The following is a 15845-nucleotide window of genomic DNA, read 5'->3' as shown; positions in this document are numbered from 1 at the left end:
CGCTGCGTTCAAGTCCTGGGGAAAAAGTAGGACTTTGGAAGAGCGTAGTGCTCCCTCTGGTGGACACATTGAATAACAGCAAGAGACAGTGGTGAGGGAACTATTAATATCCCATATCAGAATCAGAATCAGCTTTATGGGCCAAGTGTGTGTTCACAAACAAGTTTGCTCTGCTTTGCTTATAATAAACATAATAATAATCGAAAAATTGAGACTGATATGTACAAGATAGTGAAATTGTAAGGAATGCAGATTTTTCAGCTGTGTCCAGGGTGTGAGGGGTCTGCAGTCAGCTAAGTCCTGACCCAAAAACATGAGATATTGGTTGGTCTTGTTAAAAAATCCACGACACTGGAAGACGAAATGGAGCCATCATCATGCAGTGAGATTTATTTCCCATATTCGTGAACGCATCATTAGACAGATCACAGCAGTTGCATGGTTTCTATTTTAGAGAAGGTTCACAGCACGTGTTCTGAGGCAAATCTCGCGATATTACAGTTTCTAATATAAAGCAGGAAACTACTGCTATTTTTTTTCCTATCTTTGAGTTATGAATTTCTTTACTGCACTGTTGTGTATTTTATTGAATATGGGGCATCTGCTGTCTGCAGTTAAACTGAGTTCACTGTCTATAAATTTCTGCCTGTTTTTTACATTAAATTATTTGTATTCATTTATTTTTCTTTATCTTTTTTCTCTTTGCCTTTTGTAAAGCACTTTGAATTACCTCTGTGTTTGAAAGTGTCAATAAAAATCCATTCACCTTTCCCGGCACTCTGTTTTTGCATTATATTACATGCAACTCAGTATTGTATTTGATTATTGGTTGTATTTGTATTTGAATGTACCCGCTGCTACGATAACCTAATTTCCCTAATCTATCTATCTATCTACATTAAAGTGTTTTAGATAGATACCAGCGAGCTAGTAGACCTAGTTTTATTGCATGTAGTTCACTCCTCCCCAACAGTGGAAATAATGTTTATCTTTCTTTTTGATCATGTGGTGATCCCTCAGATTTAAAATGGGACCCCTCAGACTGGTTTGGGATCAGCAGGCATAAAGCAGCAGATGTCATCAAACACACAAAGGACACAGGGCTTTCCATAAACATTTGTATTTGTGCACACTTGATGAAATATTCAATAAAACCAGAAATGCTGACACAGCATTTGGCCTCTTCTTTTTTTTCCCGGCCACCAGGGGACACCTTAACACCAGCTCATATGAAACTGCTCACAAGGTCTTCAGATTATCTTCAGTAACACTGTCAGGAGTTCTGCTGTGGTAGACGTCTCAAAAACTCAGCAAACTTGTGGAAAATATGTGCTTTTTTTTTAGGTGTCCCTTTAAATAAACAGCAGCACATATTATTGGTCTCACTTTGTTCAAATTTGTTTTGTTTTGTTAATTATTTATCTAAGAAATTACAAATAATTGGCTTTGAGATCAGAGATTCCCCAAAATCCTGATGTTAACAGGGATTTCTCAAGAGCCAGGTCACAGGTGATCAGAAGCTATTGGGTGCACCTGATGTTCTCCCTCAGCTGGCTGCAATCAGTCAGCTGGGACACTATATCAGGGGGCTGCAGGTCCTCTGCAACACCATCAGCTGGCTCTCTGCATTTTCTGTTTGGGTAAAAAATCTGGGTTGCGTTTGTTTGAGATTTCTTTCTTTTGGCTGGTTTCTATACATTTTGTTTCCCTCCCTGATCAGTGACACCCAAGGGACCAGTTTGCTTTGACCCTTTTGTGATTTAAGTGACGAGTGTATGTAGGCTACACCAACATTTTAGGATTTTATGGACAATTCTGGTTTTGTTTTCTCACCTTTGGCAGTCTTTTTTAATTTCCCTGCTTCATCTGCTTTCCCAGATGATGAAAAGTATTGTGTGACATATCTTCTTCCTCTGTGCCATAGATCATACCAGTTGAATCAATCAAATCAATGAGCCACACTGTTGTACCAGGTCACATGTTTTCTTTATTAGCACGAACACACACTGTGGTATATTTTGACTCAATCCCACACACGTTTTCCTGCTGCCCCAAAAACTCAAATGTGTAATAATCCGCCGCTGAAAAAAGTCCCCAACAAAAGCTGTTTCTTCATATGTGAGTAACATTTGTTAAAACTAATGAGTTTGGGGCTCGGTGCCACACACAGGTTAAAGAAGTCAGAGTATTTAGAGATGGAGTAACACACACTGGTTGGTTTCGGTTCTGCTTGGCGCCGCTCGTTTGTTTGGCCATTTCTTGTTCATGGTAGCTGACTGTTTTCATACACACCGCACACACAGCGATTGAAAACAACATGCTTATTCCCTTTTCTTTTTTAATTTGAAGATCACTAGATGAAGTCAAAATAAAAAATAAGTTTTCTTACCAAGTAGGTAAGTTAGACAATTACAAGTGCAAAGGTTGGTTTTACAAGGTCCCCAAAAATAATGTGTCACATTTCATTTGATTTTGTATTGCGCACCCATGCACGTGCATTTTAGTACTTCAGTACTTTGCCACTACGACAGTGCATTGTTTCTTGATGTCTCTGAACAGGGAGCAGTCGAAGTCGATGTACAGAGTCTTCTTTCCCGCCTTGTAGGGGAAGAAACCGAATTTGATTCTCACTGTGGTCTTTGGCTTGATATCATTGATCCTGTGGGAGACACAAAGAACAATAAGAAAATCTTCTACACTGTAAATGATGCAGTGTTGTGCAGTAAAAACATGCCAATATCCCAGCTAGGATTGAGGTACTGTACCGTTCCTGATTTAGGACAGTTAAGCTACTTTTAAACTGATTTATTTGAACAAAATATAACATTTGAGACTTATTTTGTGTCCTGACTTTTGCCAAAAAGGTCCTCCCAAAGGTCTCAAACTCAAATTGGTAGCTGTACAAGTACTCAGACACACACACACACACACACACACACTTACTTGACTGAGATCTCTTCTCTAAACAGACCACCTCCACTGAGAGTCAGCGTGCAGTCCTTCAGGATCTCGTTGACCGGGTTCTGGAAAACCACCGCCCCGTTTACCATACCATACTGCCTGCCTCCAGCTTCCACCTGGAACACACACACACACACACAAACACACACACACATTTTAGGAGACTATTCAAATACACTCAGTCTGGCAACCGAACTGCAACCTGTTGAAAACAACACTACCCGTAATGCATCAAAAGGAGAAGAGAGAAAAACAGAAAACAAGAAAGCTTTGTGACTTTAATACTTCATACTTCATATTTGCAAAACCATGACCCATTTTCTCAATAACAATAAATCTTACACCACATAAAAAACAAAAGTGCTCATAATCCTTAACTACATGGACTCTTTTAGCTGAAGGGCAGGGATCTCTGGCAGGCAAATGTTTCTCTGTTTGTGTGTGTGTGTGTGTGTGTGTGTGTGTGTGTGTGTGTGTGTGTGTGTGTGTGTGTGTGTGTGTGTGTGTGTGTGTGTGTGTGTGTGTGTGAGCAGTCCCTGCAGCAGCAGTAGTGCACAGATTTAGCTCTCACAGGACTGAACATGCTGCTCTTACATAATATTCCCACAGTGGAGAAAAAAGTCAGTGGTGATGACAGCCTGCAGCTTGCAGGTAAAACCGACGAAAAGATCAGTAGCACACTGGTTACAAAAACACTTTTGTGGTGATATCTGAAAAATATGTCGCGTCACAATTCCAACACACGAGGCTTGTTGTGTACTAACACAACTCTTTGTGTTGGTATATGAAAATGGCAGCCTCTCAACTAATTTGACGGACAGCTAAAGAGACGCCAGGCGATCTCAGAGAGGTTTTCCACTGACCTCGACAGAGATGGGAGGATCCTTCAGCACGATGTCGTCCTCTGCCAGGCACGTGTGATCTGGGTTCTTTTTGTCTGTGACCACGGCCGACACCTTCATGATGTCACTCTCCACCATGAGTTTACTGTAGGCCGAGAACGGGACCCGGATCGGGATGAACAGCTCTTCAATAGACAGAAGAAAAGAAGGGAGATTTAGAGTCCAGTTCAATGAAAACAGTATTTCTATCACCTCACCCTCGTTGTATCTGAACACGCAGACAGTTGTGGTTTAATTTGTCCACCCTCTAAGATGTCAGTTTAAGAATTTCAGCCTCTAAACTTCAACAGCAACATCTCCACAGAAGGAAAATCACCTTTCCCGGGCTGCAGTGTCTTCTCCTTCATCTCCTGCTGGATACACCCGATTCGTTTGCCGTTGTACCCCATGGCGTAAGTGCTGATGCTGACGGACAGCTGCCTGGCAACAGTGCCTTCACTGTTCAGCACCAGCCTCAGTTTCACCTCCTTCCCGTTCACCGGTTTGGACACCTGCAGCACCACACAATGAAAAACAATATTTACATACTAATGGCTTGCACAGACAGTTGAAAAACGGACTCCAAAAAGAACATATGACCCAAATAACACCAAGACGCCTCGTTAAAAAGTGTCACCAGCTAAAACCACTGTGCGTGCCCTCCTCTCCTGCGAGTCGTTAAAGACATGTGTGGCCTCTGAGTTTCAGAGTCGTGAGGGCCACTGACCCACAAGTGAAGGCCGGTTGGGTCAACGACCCACCAGAAACTCACGTCTCTGTAAGGACACTCCCACGCGGAGTTTAAAAGCCCGCAACTCCCCTCCAGTTCGTCAGAACTGAAGAAGCCTCTTGGATGAGAGGAGAAACGTCTTTAAGACACTGAAACAAGTCCAGTTGCCTACAATTCAGGGACATGTTGGTGTCTTAATGTCTATTCAGTTGTTTTTTTGAATGTTTAAACTCTTGTTTAAAAAACTGTTTATAAGTTAATGTCAGTTTTGATTTGTGTGTAGGTGCTGCGATCTGTTTTGGTTTTGTGTCCCTTGACATGTGAAGGATGAGGTGTTACCTCGTCACAACAAAGACGAAGCAAGCTGAGATTTTCTAAGGTTGATTTTCTGCTTCGGTTCCAAGTTGCGATTCGTGCTCAGCATCTTAAACTCGAGGATACACCTACATTTTATTTTGAAAATGCATTGATTACAGCCAAAACCAAAAACAATGACTTTTGTGACCGTAAATGCTGCGACGTACCTCCTCAAATCTCATGGACAGCGGAGGGATGGTCACTGGGATTTCTTCCTCAACATTCGTCGTCTCGTTCACATCTGTTCCCGCATCCTCGCCTGGCTCACCCTCGTCTTCCTCCTCCAAGTCTTTATCCTCATCTGCCTCCTCTGTCCCTCCATCCTCATGTGTCTCCTCCGTCACCCCATTCTCGCCTGGCTGCTCCGTCTCTGCACCCCCGCCGGGCACCTCCATCTCCTCATCCTCGCTGGGCTCCTCCATCTCTTCTTCCTCCTCGTCCTCCTCCTCATCCTCTTCATCAGTGTCATCTACAGTGTAGTCTCTGGTGATGGCATATTTAAAGACAGTCCTCTCCTTTTCTGAACCTGTAAAGGTAGGGATTCAAAGGTAGTCAATTTCCCAAAAAACACTGTTGTGCAGCAGAACCAGCTGATGTTTGTGTGTGGCGTGTTCGTCAGGTGAACCCACCCTCCTTCTGTTTGTAGGAGCTGGTGATGTTGTTCCTCTTGTTGGAGCCAACAGACTTGGTGGAGATATTTTGACCAACTCTCTGTGTGTCGGACCAGATCTTCTTTTTCGTACCGTCAGCTTTGACCTGACAGGAAACACGGACAAAAACAAACAATTCGTAATTCATTACGTTACAGAAACAGACAAAACATTTTTTTTTTAATTATGTTGATGAGGTTGGGCCCAAAGCTTTGCTCACTGACCAGCCAGTCGACACAGTCGGCGTTGACCTCAGCGAAGACAAACGGCATGTCGTATTTGACGTGTGTTTCTCCGCTCAGAATGGCTTTGACCGAGGCTGGACCGCAGCAGTAAATACCTACAGATGGAGAGACGATCAAAATCATGGTATGTATTTACAAAACTTCCCAAATGGAGTTTAATTACCATGAACTTTTTGGATCATATTTATGCACCTCAGAGGACGAACACTTCTCATTAAGGACACTTTGAGAGCTTTATGCTGTAACAAAATGTTCGACCGTTCAGATGAAACATCTCATGGGCACGCATGTTTTAAAAGGTTTATTTTTTAAACCCCTCAGAGACTCTTGACTTTCCCACTTTTGTCCATTTCCATCAGAAAAACATTATTCAGAACAGTAGTAACATTTTTTTTTACTGAAATGACCAAAAATAGCAATATTATCATTATTTTAGTCATCATATGAGTTGATTTATGATTCAAAACTGAAAGTAAGCATCTAAAAAATGTCATAGCCCGTCATTATCAGAAAACAATGACTGTATAGTTTGACGATAAAAGCAGCTTATTACAATAAAAGCAGCTTAAATATGGCGGCAAAGGAGAACAAACACAGGACTCTCACCAAGAAGACTGCTGTCCCGTTATTTTAACTTACTGATAGTTATGTAGTTATGTCACAAACAGAAATGAAGTAACGTATGTAGTGTTGGTATGTAAGTAACTTAAGTTACCTAAGTAACGTACTTATTTTATCCCAAAACAAAATCTTTTCCTAAACCTAACGAAGTAGACTTGTTGCCTACACATAACCAAACTGCGAAGGCAGGAACGCCCGTCGGTATGGGCCCTAAAAAGCCATATCGGTCGACCCCTAGTAAGAAGATTTGCTGTGTATTCCTGAGGTGGTTCGTATCCTCAGATAAGAAAAGAAAATGTGTCCCAGGTAAAGTTAAGGGAGATAAAACAAGACAAGCCGTACCATCGCTGAGCTCCTGTGGTGTTGGATCCAGAACTTGCCATCCGTCAAATTTTCCTTCTGTCGACAGGTCTGGCCGCTTCATCCAGCCCTCCGTCCACACGTGGAAGTTCCTGAAACATAACGCAACATTCAGATTCTGCCACAGTGGACGGGATCCAGACACAAAACTACAGAACTAGTGATGCACAATATATACACCGATCAGCCACAACTTTCAGCTCTGTTTTGGTGCCTCTTTAACCTCTAAATGCTTCAGTATGTTGACCAGCTAGTCTCTGACTGTGTCTGTCTCTGAGCTGGCTGTACAGTTGTTTTTTTAAGAGCATTTCTGCTGAGAACAGGTGTATGTTCTCTTCTTCGTTATGCTTATTCGCCGTTTTGGAAAAGTTTCAAAAAAAGGCATTTAAAGTGTCGTCGGTTAATCCTTCACCACAATAGACGGTAATGACTCCTTGTATTGGCGGATCAAGGGCTCCGGGGTGTGATGACTTCAAGTGAATCACCACACCATTAAAATAATTTTCATTTATTGCACTCAGGTGTTTCAGACAGCTTATGTAGTTGTGGTTAGCAAGTTCTGACATGTTGACATGATATTTGGCTCAAGATTGTTTCTCGTTACGCCTGTTTATTATGACCTGACCTCTGTCCTGGGACAGTTTCATTGTTTTTATATGTCGCCTTAATGTTCATCACCGCCTCTGAGGAGCGGCACTCGTCTGGAACGTTACACACCCACAAAATATATGACATTAATAGCACTCAGGTATCAACTAGCCTTGACCGCAATGACCTTATGACTTATGACTTGATTGTTGAGTCTACAGGTTCATCGGGGACACACGCTGTTTTTTCAGGTGGATATGTGACGAAGAGTCGGTAGGACAGAAAGGATGACAGGCACTTTTCCACGTATAAATTCAGCATTTTTTTCCCTCATAAGTTGCCAAAGACACCACCTGCTAGCACATTACTGTTGTTCGGCCTTGTAGCGTTGCTTTGTGGCAACATTTCTCTTTTATTTGACAAGTGGAGGATCTGTTTAGTTGTGTGTTTGTTGACTGTGAACACTGTGTGTGCATCCTCAAAGTAAGAAATTGCAGCCACTCACCAAATACTGTCAGGTGACGGTTTCTCTCGGACTCCGTAGTCGGAGTGGTACACGTCAATCAACATATTCGTGTCAACGTCGTGGGCCGACTCATAGTTGCTGACCACGCGGCAGGGGATGCCCAGGAACCGCATCACTGGAACCAAATGCAAATGTTTGAGTTAGTCACAGGATTCACATCAGTGTGTTGGTTTACTTACATACAAGATCATGATGTGCACAAACTGACGCCGGCTTGATTCAATAACATTCAGTGTTTCCCACCCAGAATTTTAACTTTCCCAGTCAAGACGCGCACTTGTCATTTCATGATGCACGCAGGCCAGCGGACCTTCATCGTTGTCGGATTTAATGTGGGTTGATTTATTCACAATGTCAACTCGTACAATAACAAACAGTCCACCTTCTCAACCCTGTGGCAAACACTAGCATTCCTCTTTCAACCACAGGGAACAAAACCTAACCCCAACCCTGTCTCGATGAGAACACATCTCGTGTTGGCAGAGACAGAAAGGGAGGTGGCTGTTATTAATACATTAAACTACCAAACATCCATTCAGTCATTAATGTCAACATGATGGGACATGATGTTTTAATCACATGTGAAAGTGTAGTTCTCTGTTCTTCACATTATAACATGACTTCAAGGAACAGTTCACCCAAAAATTTAAATTCAGTAGTTATCGCTCCTCCCCTTCATGCCGATGGAAAGTCGGATTAAGTTTCGTAGTCCACAAAACATTTCTGGAAAGCTCCTAAACTCCTAAGCTCCTAAACAACTGAAGTAGATGGATACTTGTTATAAAACGATGAAAACAAACAAAGCAAAGCTCGTCAGGTGTAATCCAAGTCTCCGAAAGCCCTTAGAAGATGTTTTTTACACCATTAATGCAGTCGAGCTCGTGCACCCGCTAACGCATTCTGCTTAACAGCTTAAATAACCTCTTCTAAAATCAGTTTGGGATCCAGATACTTAGATTACACCAGTATGGAGCCATTTTATGTTTTATATCAGTTGTTTTTTTACGTTTTAAAACAAGTCCCAAGCTACTTCAGTGGTTAAGGAGAATGTTGCACCCTGTTTTTGCTGTGAAGCTCCAAAAATGTTTAAGATATGATGAGACTTTATTAATCCCTCTGCGGGGGAAATTGACGTGTTACAACGGCTTAAGAGTCGTAGGCAGAGCGGAAAAGAACAAAAAACGTCTGACAAAATATTCATCTTTCCAGATGTTTACCTGAGCACATCACTGCAGCAAACACCCAGCACTGCCCGTACTTGACCGGGCGGAAGCCGTTTTTGAGCCACTGCTTGAGGATGGTGTGACTGCCGGACCAGTGAGACGGACTACGCCCGGCTGTGTACGGACCTCCCCAGCGTCCCTGCAGGACACCGCGGTCATCTTGACAGTTGATCTGGAAAGAAAACACACAATCAAGGAAATAATAATTCCCATACGGAGACTTTTCCCTTAAAATTACTTCTTTATTTTCTCAGATTTGGCTCGTGGCCCAAAAACTCGAACGCACGGCCCCTCCAGTTTCCCTCATGGGACCTTATTTTGGAAATCTTTGTATGGTAGTGAACAGAGAGAGAAAAATAAGATATTTGTTTAACTCAATAGAGTCTTTGTTTGTCATAAAACTAATGAGGCTGTGAAAATACGTCATTATAAAGACGACACAGCCGACAGTCTTGTTAGTGACGTCGTCTCGTAACTTAAACATTGTAGAGCTGCTCCTGTATTTTAGCAGCTCACAGAACTGAACCAACTCTCCTTTCACATAACTGCAGTCGACAATATGAGCAGATTTATTGTGATTTTCATCTTTTTTTACTAACTTTTTCTGAGCCGAGCTGACGGCCATGTTGGCGTTGGTGACGACGCAGCTCACAGAGCGGTTTCACACAAAACTATTTGACATTTCACTTTAATTACGACAAACTGCGACTTTCTTGACTTGAAAAATGATCTTTTAAATTGACAAACATCATATGTGTGATTCAAGATGAGTTACAGGAACACACTCTTTGTCCCCAGCCCCAGAATGGTATTTGTCTGCCTCGCATACCAGCCCATAAACGTCAGTGCAACATTTGCGTCGCTGCAATAAAAGCTTAGTGGTTGTATCTTTGCATTGTTCTCACCATGGCGCTGACCACGCGGCTCACGTAGATGGGGTTACAGCGGGCAGAAACATCTTCAGCTGGGTCTTTGTCGTGTTTGTGGTTGAGGTCCAATAACCTCAGACAAATCAACACCATGTCCTCCTCAAACTGGACGGGAGACAGAAAAAGAGGAGCTGTTTGTTCAAACTTAAACATCATGTCGGCGGCATATCTGAGCAGCTGGATTCATACTTGCAACTTCATGTCCAAGATAATAATTTATTAGTTAAAACTCCACTGATGTCACTCAGTGGATGTGTGTGTGTGTGTGTGTGTGTGTGTGTGTACCTGTCCAAAGTCCCAGCTCAGACTAGAGATGTAGTTCCCACTTCCTCTGAAGACTTTTCCTTTTTCATTCATCACATATTCCTGTCTCTCGTTTTTATCAGGCAGATACACCCAGTCGTCTACGCAGACAGACAGACAGGTAGATTGATTAGATTGTTTAAATGTATCCGGACACTTCACTTAAGTAAAAGTCCTGTACTCAAAATCTTACTTGAGAAAAAGAACACAAATGTTACGAGCCAACAAAGCTGACAAGTGGCAAAACAGTATGAAATTCAGTTTATTCAGTCATGAAAACAAAAAGAGTTTATTTATTTTGTTTGTATATTATATTTATAGATGTATATGTATAGATATTTCTCTTCTGATTCAAATTTCTTGATAGTGCACCTTTAAGATTTATTAACACCTTGGTAATATTATCATATCCCCATAACCGAGCTTTATTTTCCATACAGGTGGATGGTCAACCTACCTGGACACCAGGGGTTGAAGAGCACCACCAGCATTGCCAGCAATGATTCTTCTCCCTTGTAATGCCCGACCAGGAGGTACTCCCCTACGGGGGCGTCAGCAGGAGGGGTGAAGGCCAGTTTCAGGATGCCCAAGTCCAGGGAGGAGGAACTGTCCAGTTCAACTTTCCACACGGCTATCGCTGATGGTGAACGCTCCAAGTCATCAGGGACGCTCATGAATGACGACGTCCCCCGCTCCTGAGATGGATGTGATCCTGTAGAGAGGAGCCACATTCATTACTTACTGCCGACACAATTAGATAAAATGATAAAGGATCGTTCAAACGCACCAGATGGATTTGTTAAACAAACCCTTTTGTGAGGCGTGTCAGGTTACGTTAAGACTAGATCCTGGTCAAGTTAAAGTTATGCACAAAGCATTTTTAAGTCCTTACAAGAGCTCCTAAGGTGAAAAACTGTTTGTAGGGAGGAGCAAATGGTGGACGCTGACGGTAAGTTAATGAAACACTACAGTTCAGATCATGTAGGGATAATGTTTGCGGCCGATCTCATCAGAGATGCGCTCACATCTCCAACCCAATAATGCTATAATGCCAGAAATTAAACTGACACTGACGTACAAACATATTCAGCAGCTGTAAAAATGCAGCAATGATATCCGTAAAAAAGTCTGACAAGGCCGGGAGAAGCTATACTGCGCATGTTCACTGTTAAAGTTCACACATGCGGCAGGAAGTTATACATTTCTATGGCAAAATAAGATTTTTTAATGATTTATGTCAGAACTCAACATTGACTAAACAGTTGGATTACTGTGTTTTTGGCTTTGTAGGGCAGCAGAGACTTTAAAAACTATTCAAAAAGAAAAATGTAATGAAAGACCAACCTGTAGACACATTGAAGTAAAGCGGCTCCTCGTTAAGGTTGAAGGATTGTGTCAGTTTGACGGTCAGGGAGAAGGACTGGCCTCTCCTCACAATCAGCTGTTTATTTGAGATTTCTTTGGTGCGGTGCTTAAAGTTGTTGGACTTCGAGTGGAAGTTCACTCCTTTAAAGACTGAAATGAAAAACATGCAAACATCAACTGGTGAACATGATTATCTGTACATTAAGGTTAGTTAAAAGTTCATTTTATGACAGTGATATTGAACTTTATTACCATCCACATCGAAAAGCAAAGGTCTCATTATTCTGTGCAGCCATCATTTAATTAACTTGCATCAGTCAAATATGATTTTTAACGTTTGCATGTCCACCTCTTCCACGTCCAAAACTTGTGCACAGGGAAAATATATAAAATATGGTTTGTGCCATTTAAACAGTTGCCCTTGATGGTCACAACGAACTGTAAAATATATTATACACATGACATCATACACGTGAAGGTGTTTGTGTGGTGCTGCAATGTTCCTGCATGCAGATGATCTAAACCGTGCTCACTGAGCTCACTGTGCACTTAGTTATTACATAATGAGTCACAAAAACCTTAATGCCCTTCTACATAGAAATTAGACTAATGATTAATGTCACGGATAAACTCTGTCTTAGACAGACAGATACTGCCTTTATTGCTCCTGGTGCTGAGCCAGTTCTGGGTTTTTCTTTTCGAAGGTGTGGAGACACCTGGATTTGACTCATCAAACTGGCTCTGCATGTTAAAAAGTTACTGTGCAGTCTCGCTAAAAAGTGGCAGAATGTAGGTCAGGGCGGGGAGCAGGTGGTTACGTAAACATACTCAGCGATGTGTAAAATGCCACTGATGTGGTTTATAGAGATATGTGTGCGAGTGGGGCAAGACGCCAAACAACGAGGTGAGAAGTGAGGAAAATGCTCGAATCCACTCGTCTCACAAACACAACCCTGATCAGAGCAGCAGGAGGCAAACGTATTCAAACATCCATTAACAACAGCGGTACCTGAGTCTGCAGGGGTAAACTTCTTTTGACACATGACACCTGTTGGTTTCACCTCATAAATAAAGTATATAAGTATAAATATATTTCTATTTTCTGCTACTTTATGCTTCTTCTGCACCACATTAAAATAGCAGAATCAGAAAAAAACAGTATATGCGTAGATATAAACGTATGTATTATTAACTTGTACGTGTACTTTTGATACTTAAGTACATTTAATATCAGATACTGTCAGACATTTACTCAAGTACTATTTGCATGGATGACTTTCACTTCTACCAAAGTAATTTTTTAAAGCAATACCGTTACTTTCACTCAAATGATACCAGATTCAAAGGATGATACAAAAGATAATAAGTACGAATGTGAATGTAACTTCAAGATAAAAGCTGCAATTTAACTTTCAAGAAATTATAATTATTTTTTTCTGTTCAAACTACATTAATTACATGACAGAAAATGTTTGGGGGGAGAAATGATGTCACATTTTCATATTGCGGTTGTTTCTTACAGGAGTTTCTTCAGTCAGTAGTCCTTGAATGTCAAATATTGTTCTGCAGTCGCTCAGTTTGAGGGACTTGGCTTGGGGGCTAATTCAGTACATGCACAGACCAGTCAGTTCACCTCCTGAGCAATGCTGAGGTGCCCTGAAGGAAGGCAACTAGCTCCTATCGGCTCAGGGCTTCTCATTACAGCCCCCCTAACTCTCATATCCCTCCATACATTAACACGTGTTTGTATTTCAGGCAAGAGTGAAAAGAATCCAATTTCCCTCAAAAGGGATGATTAAAGTTTGTTTTTCTGCTCGTTCTGTGATACTAAATAATACTATCTGCGGGCCTGTTAAGCGGCAGTGACATGTTGGTGCAGGCACGGGGAGATACTTTAACCTCAAATAGATTCCTGACACGATTTCTGTCAACATGTATTGCTTCCAAGTTGAAGCTTTTCACTGTCACTTTGAATTCAACTTGTTTTCAACAGTGAATCAAATAACTGCGTGACGTGAGAGGCGTTGCTCACTGTGATGAACCCATTGACGAGTTTTCAGCAGCATCTAACCTCTGCGTGCTCATTGTTTTGATTTCTCTCAGCCTATCACATGCTTCGATTCAGTCGTAAGCAGGCAGCTAATCTCAGTGAACAAAATGTTAATGCACCTGTGAACTGCTCAGCATTCAAACAACAGACAACATTAACAGCAAGCTGAATTACATTTTGGGGAATTTTGTGGCAAAAGACATCATACACATTTAATAAGTAAGCATGAGTAAATGCAGGCAGGTTCGGGTATCACTGGATGCAGAGACCCACGCAGGACGAGACTGATGACAAATGTACTTACAACAGATTCCTTTGTGAAGAAAAAACGCTGGTTTACTTACCAGACTCTTTAGCTTCCTCTGGCTTTGGATCCGTCATCTTCACAGATGTTTCTGCCTTTTACAACTGCAGATGTAAGGACAGATAAATGTACGCTGGCTGGCGGTCAACAACGCACTGCCAGGAGGCTGAGTGTTGATTTATTTATAGAGGAGGACCTGCCAGGCCCAGCCCCTTTTCACATTTACATGCAACAGGTTTGGTCACCTGGATCATTTAACCATTTCCTTGACAGCAGGCCATGAAACTGAAGATAACTAACTGGTTGTACTTGCTATAGATGTCAACGTCAAGGATCCCCCCTAGTGTTGTTATTGCACTTCACTGACGTGCCTGTGCAGGTGCTGCCTCCACTCAAACTGTGTTAGCTGTTCGTCAAACATGCTTATGCACTGCAACTGTACATGATGATAATGATGATGAGAAACGATGAAACGATTGCATGCACACTAATATAAAAGTCAGACATGCTAATCCTCCTGAAACTGTGTCTGATGATGACTTCATGTATTGTTTCTGGTGTAATGGTGCAGATCAGATAAAAGAATGAGGCAGAATCAAGCAAACTAAACTGGTTTGTCCTGACCTGTGGCTGAGCGGCCGAGACGACAAAAACCTCAAAGACATTCTTGGATCAACGAGATGTTCTGCAAAGTCCGGACGCGATCGGCAGAAATAAAAAAGTAACATAACTTTGTCTTGAAACTGATTTGAGGTGTGGCAGAAGCTCATTTTGAGGTTGTTTTGCATTTCCAGGTAACTTTTAAGCCTTGTGAGTGTGTGTGTGTGTGTGTGTGTGTGTGTGTGTGTGTGAGTGTGTGTCATGGTAAAATGTGGTGCGTTCTGTAGCAGGAACTAGTAGAAGTTTGGAGTATTTTGCCCGGTGTTACACGGTGGTCTGGGCATAAACCGATTACATCACTTGCCCACCGCCTCCACCGTCGTTTTGCTTTTTTAGAAAATTAATACTCAGTCAGACGACGAATGCTACAATTATAAAACTGCCGCAGGTGTCTGCTCTGTGCAGCTGCGCCAGCAGCAGAGTCGCAACACAGATGAGCAGGAGTCGCATTTCACTTGTGATGTGACAGGAGTCAGGAGAGTTAACTGACAAGACGATGAAGGAGGATTTGCTGTCAAAGCGAATAGAGAGAGCACCTGTTTAACCCCGATGCTAACAGGGAACCTGATAACGCTAACGAGGGAAAGGAGTCGGTTTCTTCTCTGAGAAGTTGGAGGTGTGCGGCCTGTTGCCTTCAGCTCCTTCTTGTTCCATTACTCCCACCGACTGAATGAAATTACTCCCTGACATATTTCAAACTGATCTGCTATCAAAAAATGCGGTTAACGACTGTAGTTTTGCTCCGTAGGCGCTTTGTTGTTAAACGACAGTGATGCTGAACTCATTATACACATTGCAGTTCCTGTCAACCCATGTTTTACCTGTTTACCTGTCATTTCTTGTAAACGGCCGTTGTACCGGTGTGGTCACTCTCTGTTTGGGGAGTTTTTTGTTACCTCACAGCCACGAAGATGTCCCTGAACTTTAAAGGTCAAAATCAAGAGATCAAAAGAAGATTTGAGCTGAAGATGGGTGTGGTTCGAGTACTGAAAACTGATCAGGGCTTTTTCCCGGCACAAAATTGGGCGATGGCAGTGATTCACCTACCGCCACCGCCTTATTTGGTGCCTTTTTGGGCAGGTCATGTACATA

The 15845-nt window shown here is 42.2% G+C and overlaps 1 protein-coding gene across 2 annotated transcripts; it reads right to left on the bottom strand.

The window, feature by feature from the left end:
* Positions 1–1974: 1974 nt before the first annotated feature.
* Positions 1975–14781, bottom strand: tgm8 (transglutaminase 8). 2 transcript variants are annotated; one of them, XM_084349534.1, is made up of 16 exons: positions 14718–14781; positions 14134–14197; positions 11719–11889; positions 10832–11086; positions 10357–10475; positions 10048–10176; positions 9137–9314; positions 7899–8034; positions 6788–6897; positions 5804–5919; positions 5559–5685; positions 5097–5455; positions 4180–4354; positions 3825–3988; positions 2944–3077; positions 1975–2659 (listed from the first exon to the last, which is right to left on the bottom strand). In XM_084349534.1, exons 2-16 carry the CDS (start codon positions 14168–14170, stop codon positions 2509–2511), a joined length of 2361 nt encoding a protein of 786 aa, XP_084205660.1. In that variant the 5' UTR covers positions 14171–14197; positions 14718–14781; the 3' UTR covers positions 1975–2508. The 2 variants fall into 2 exon arrangements, with proteins under 2 accessions (XP_084205660.1, XP_084205659.1); XM_084349533.1 differs by lacking the exon at positions 14718–14781 and having other exon boundaries at positions 14134–14705.
* Between the last annotated feature and the right edge of the window lie 1064 nt (positions 14782–15845).

This window comes from Pagrus pagrus (assembly GCF_965226575.1).
Source record: "Pagrus pagrus genome assembly, chromosome: 3".
Lineage (NCBI taxonomy): Eukaryota > Metazoa > Chordata > Actinopteri > Spariformes > Sparidae > Pagrus > Pagrus pagrus.
Note: the sequence above shows the minus strand (reverse complement) of the source record. Positions and strands in the feature narration are given on the sequence as shown.

Coding starts and splice junctions, on each gene's coding strand:
- tgm8 (XM_084349534.1), bottom strand. CDS start 14,170: ATGACGGATCCAAAGCCAGAGGAAGCTAAAGAGTCTG. Junction 10,177..10,356: donor TGAGCTGGGACTTTGGACAG/GTACACACACAC, acceptor TCTCCCGTCCAG/TTTGAGGAGGACATGGTGTT. Junction 5,920..6,787: donor ACCACAGGAGCTCAGCGATG/GTACGGCTTGTC, acceptor CTCCATCTGTAG/GTATTTACTGCTGCGGTCCA.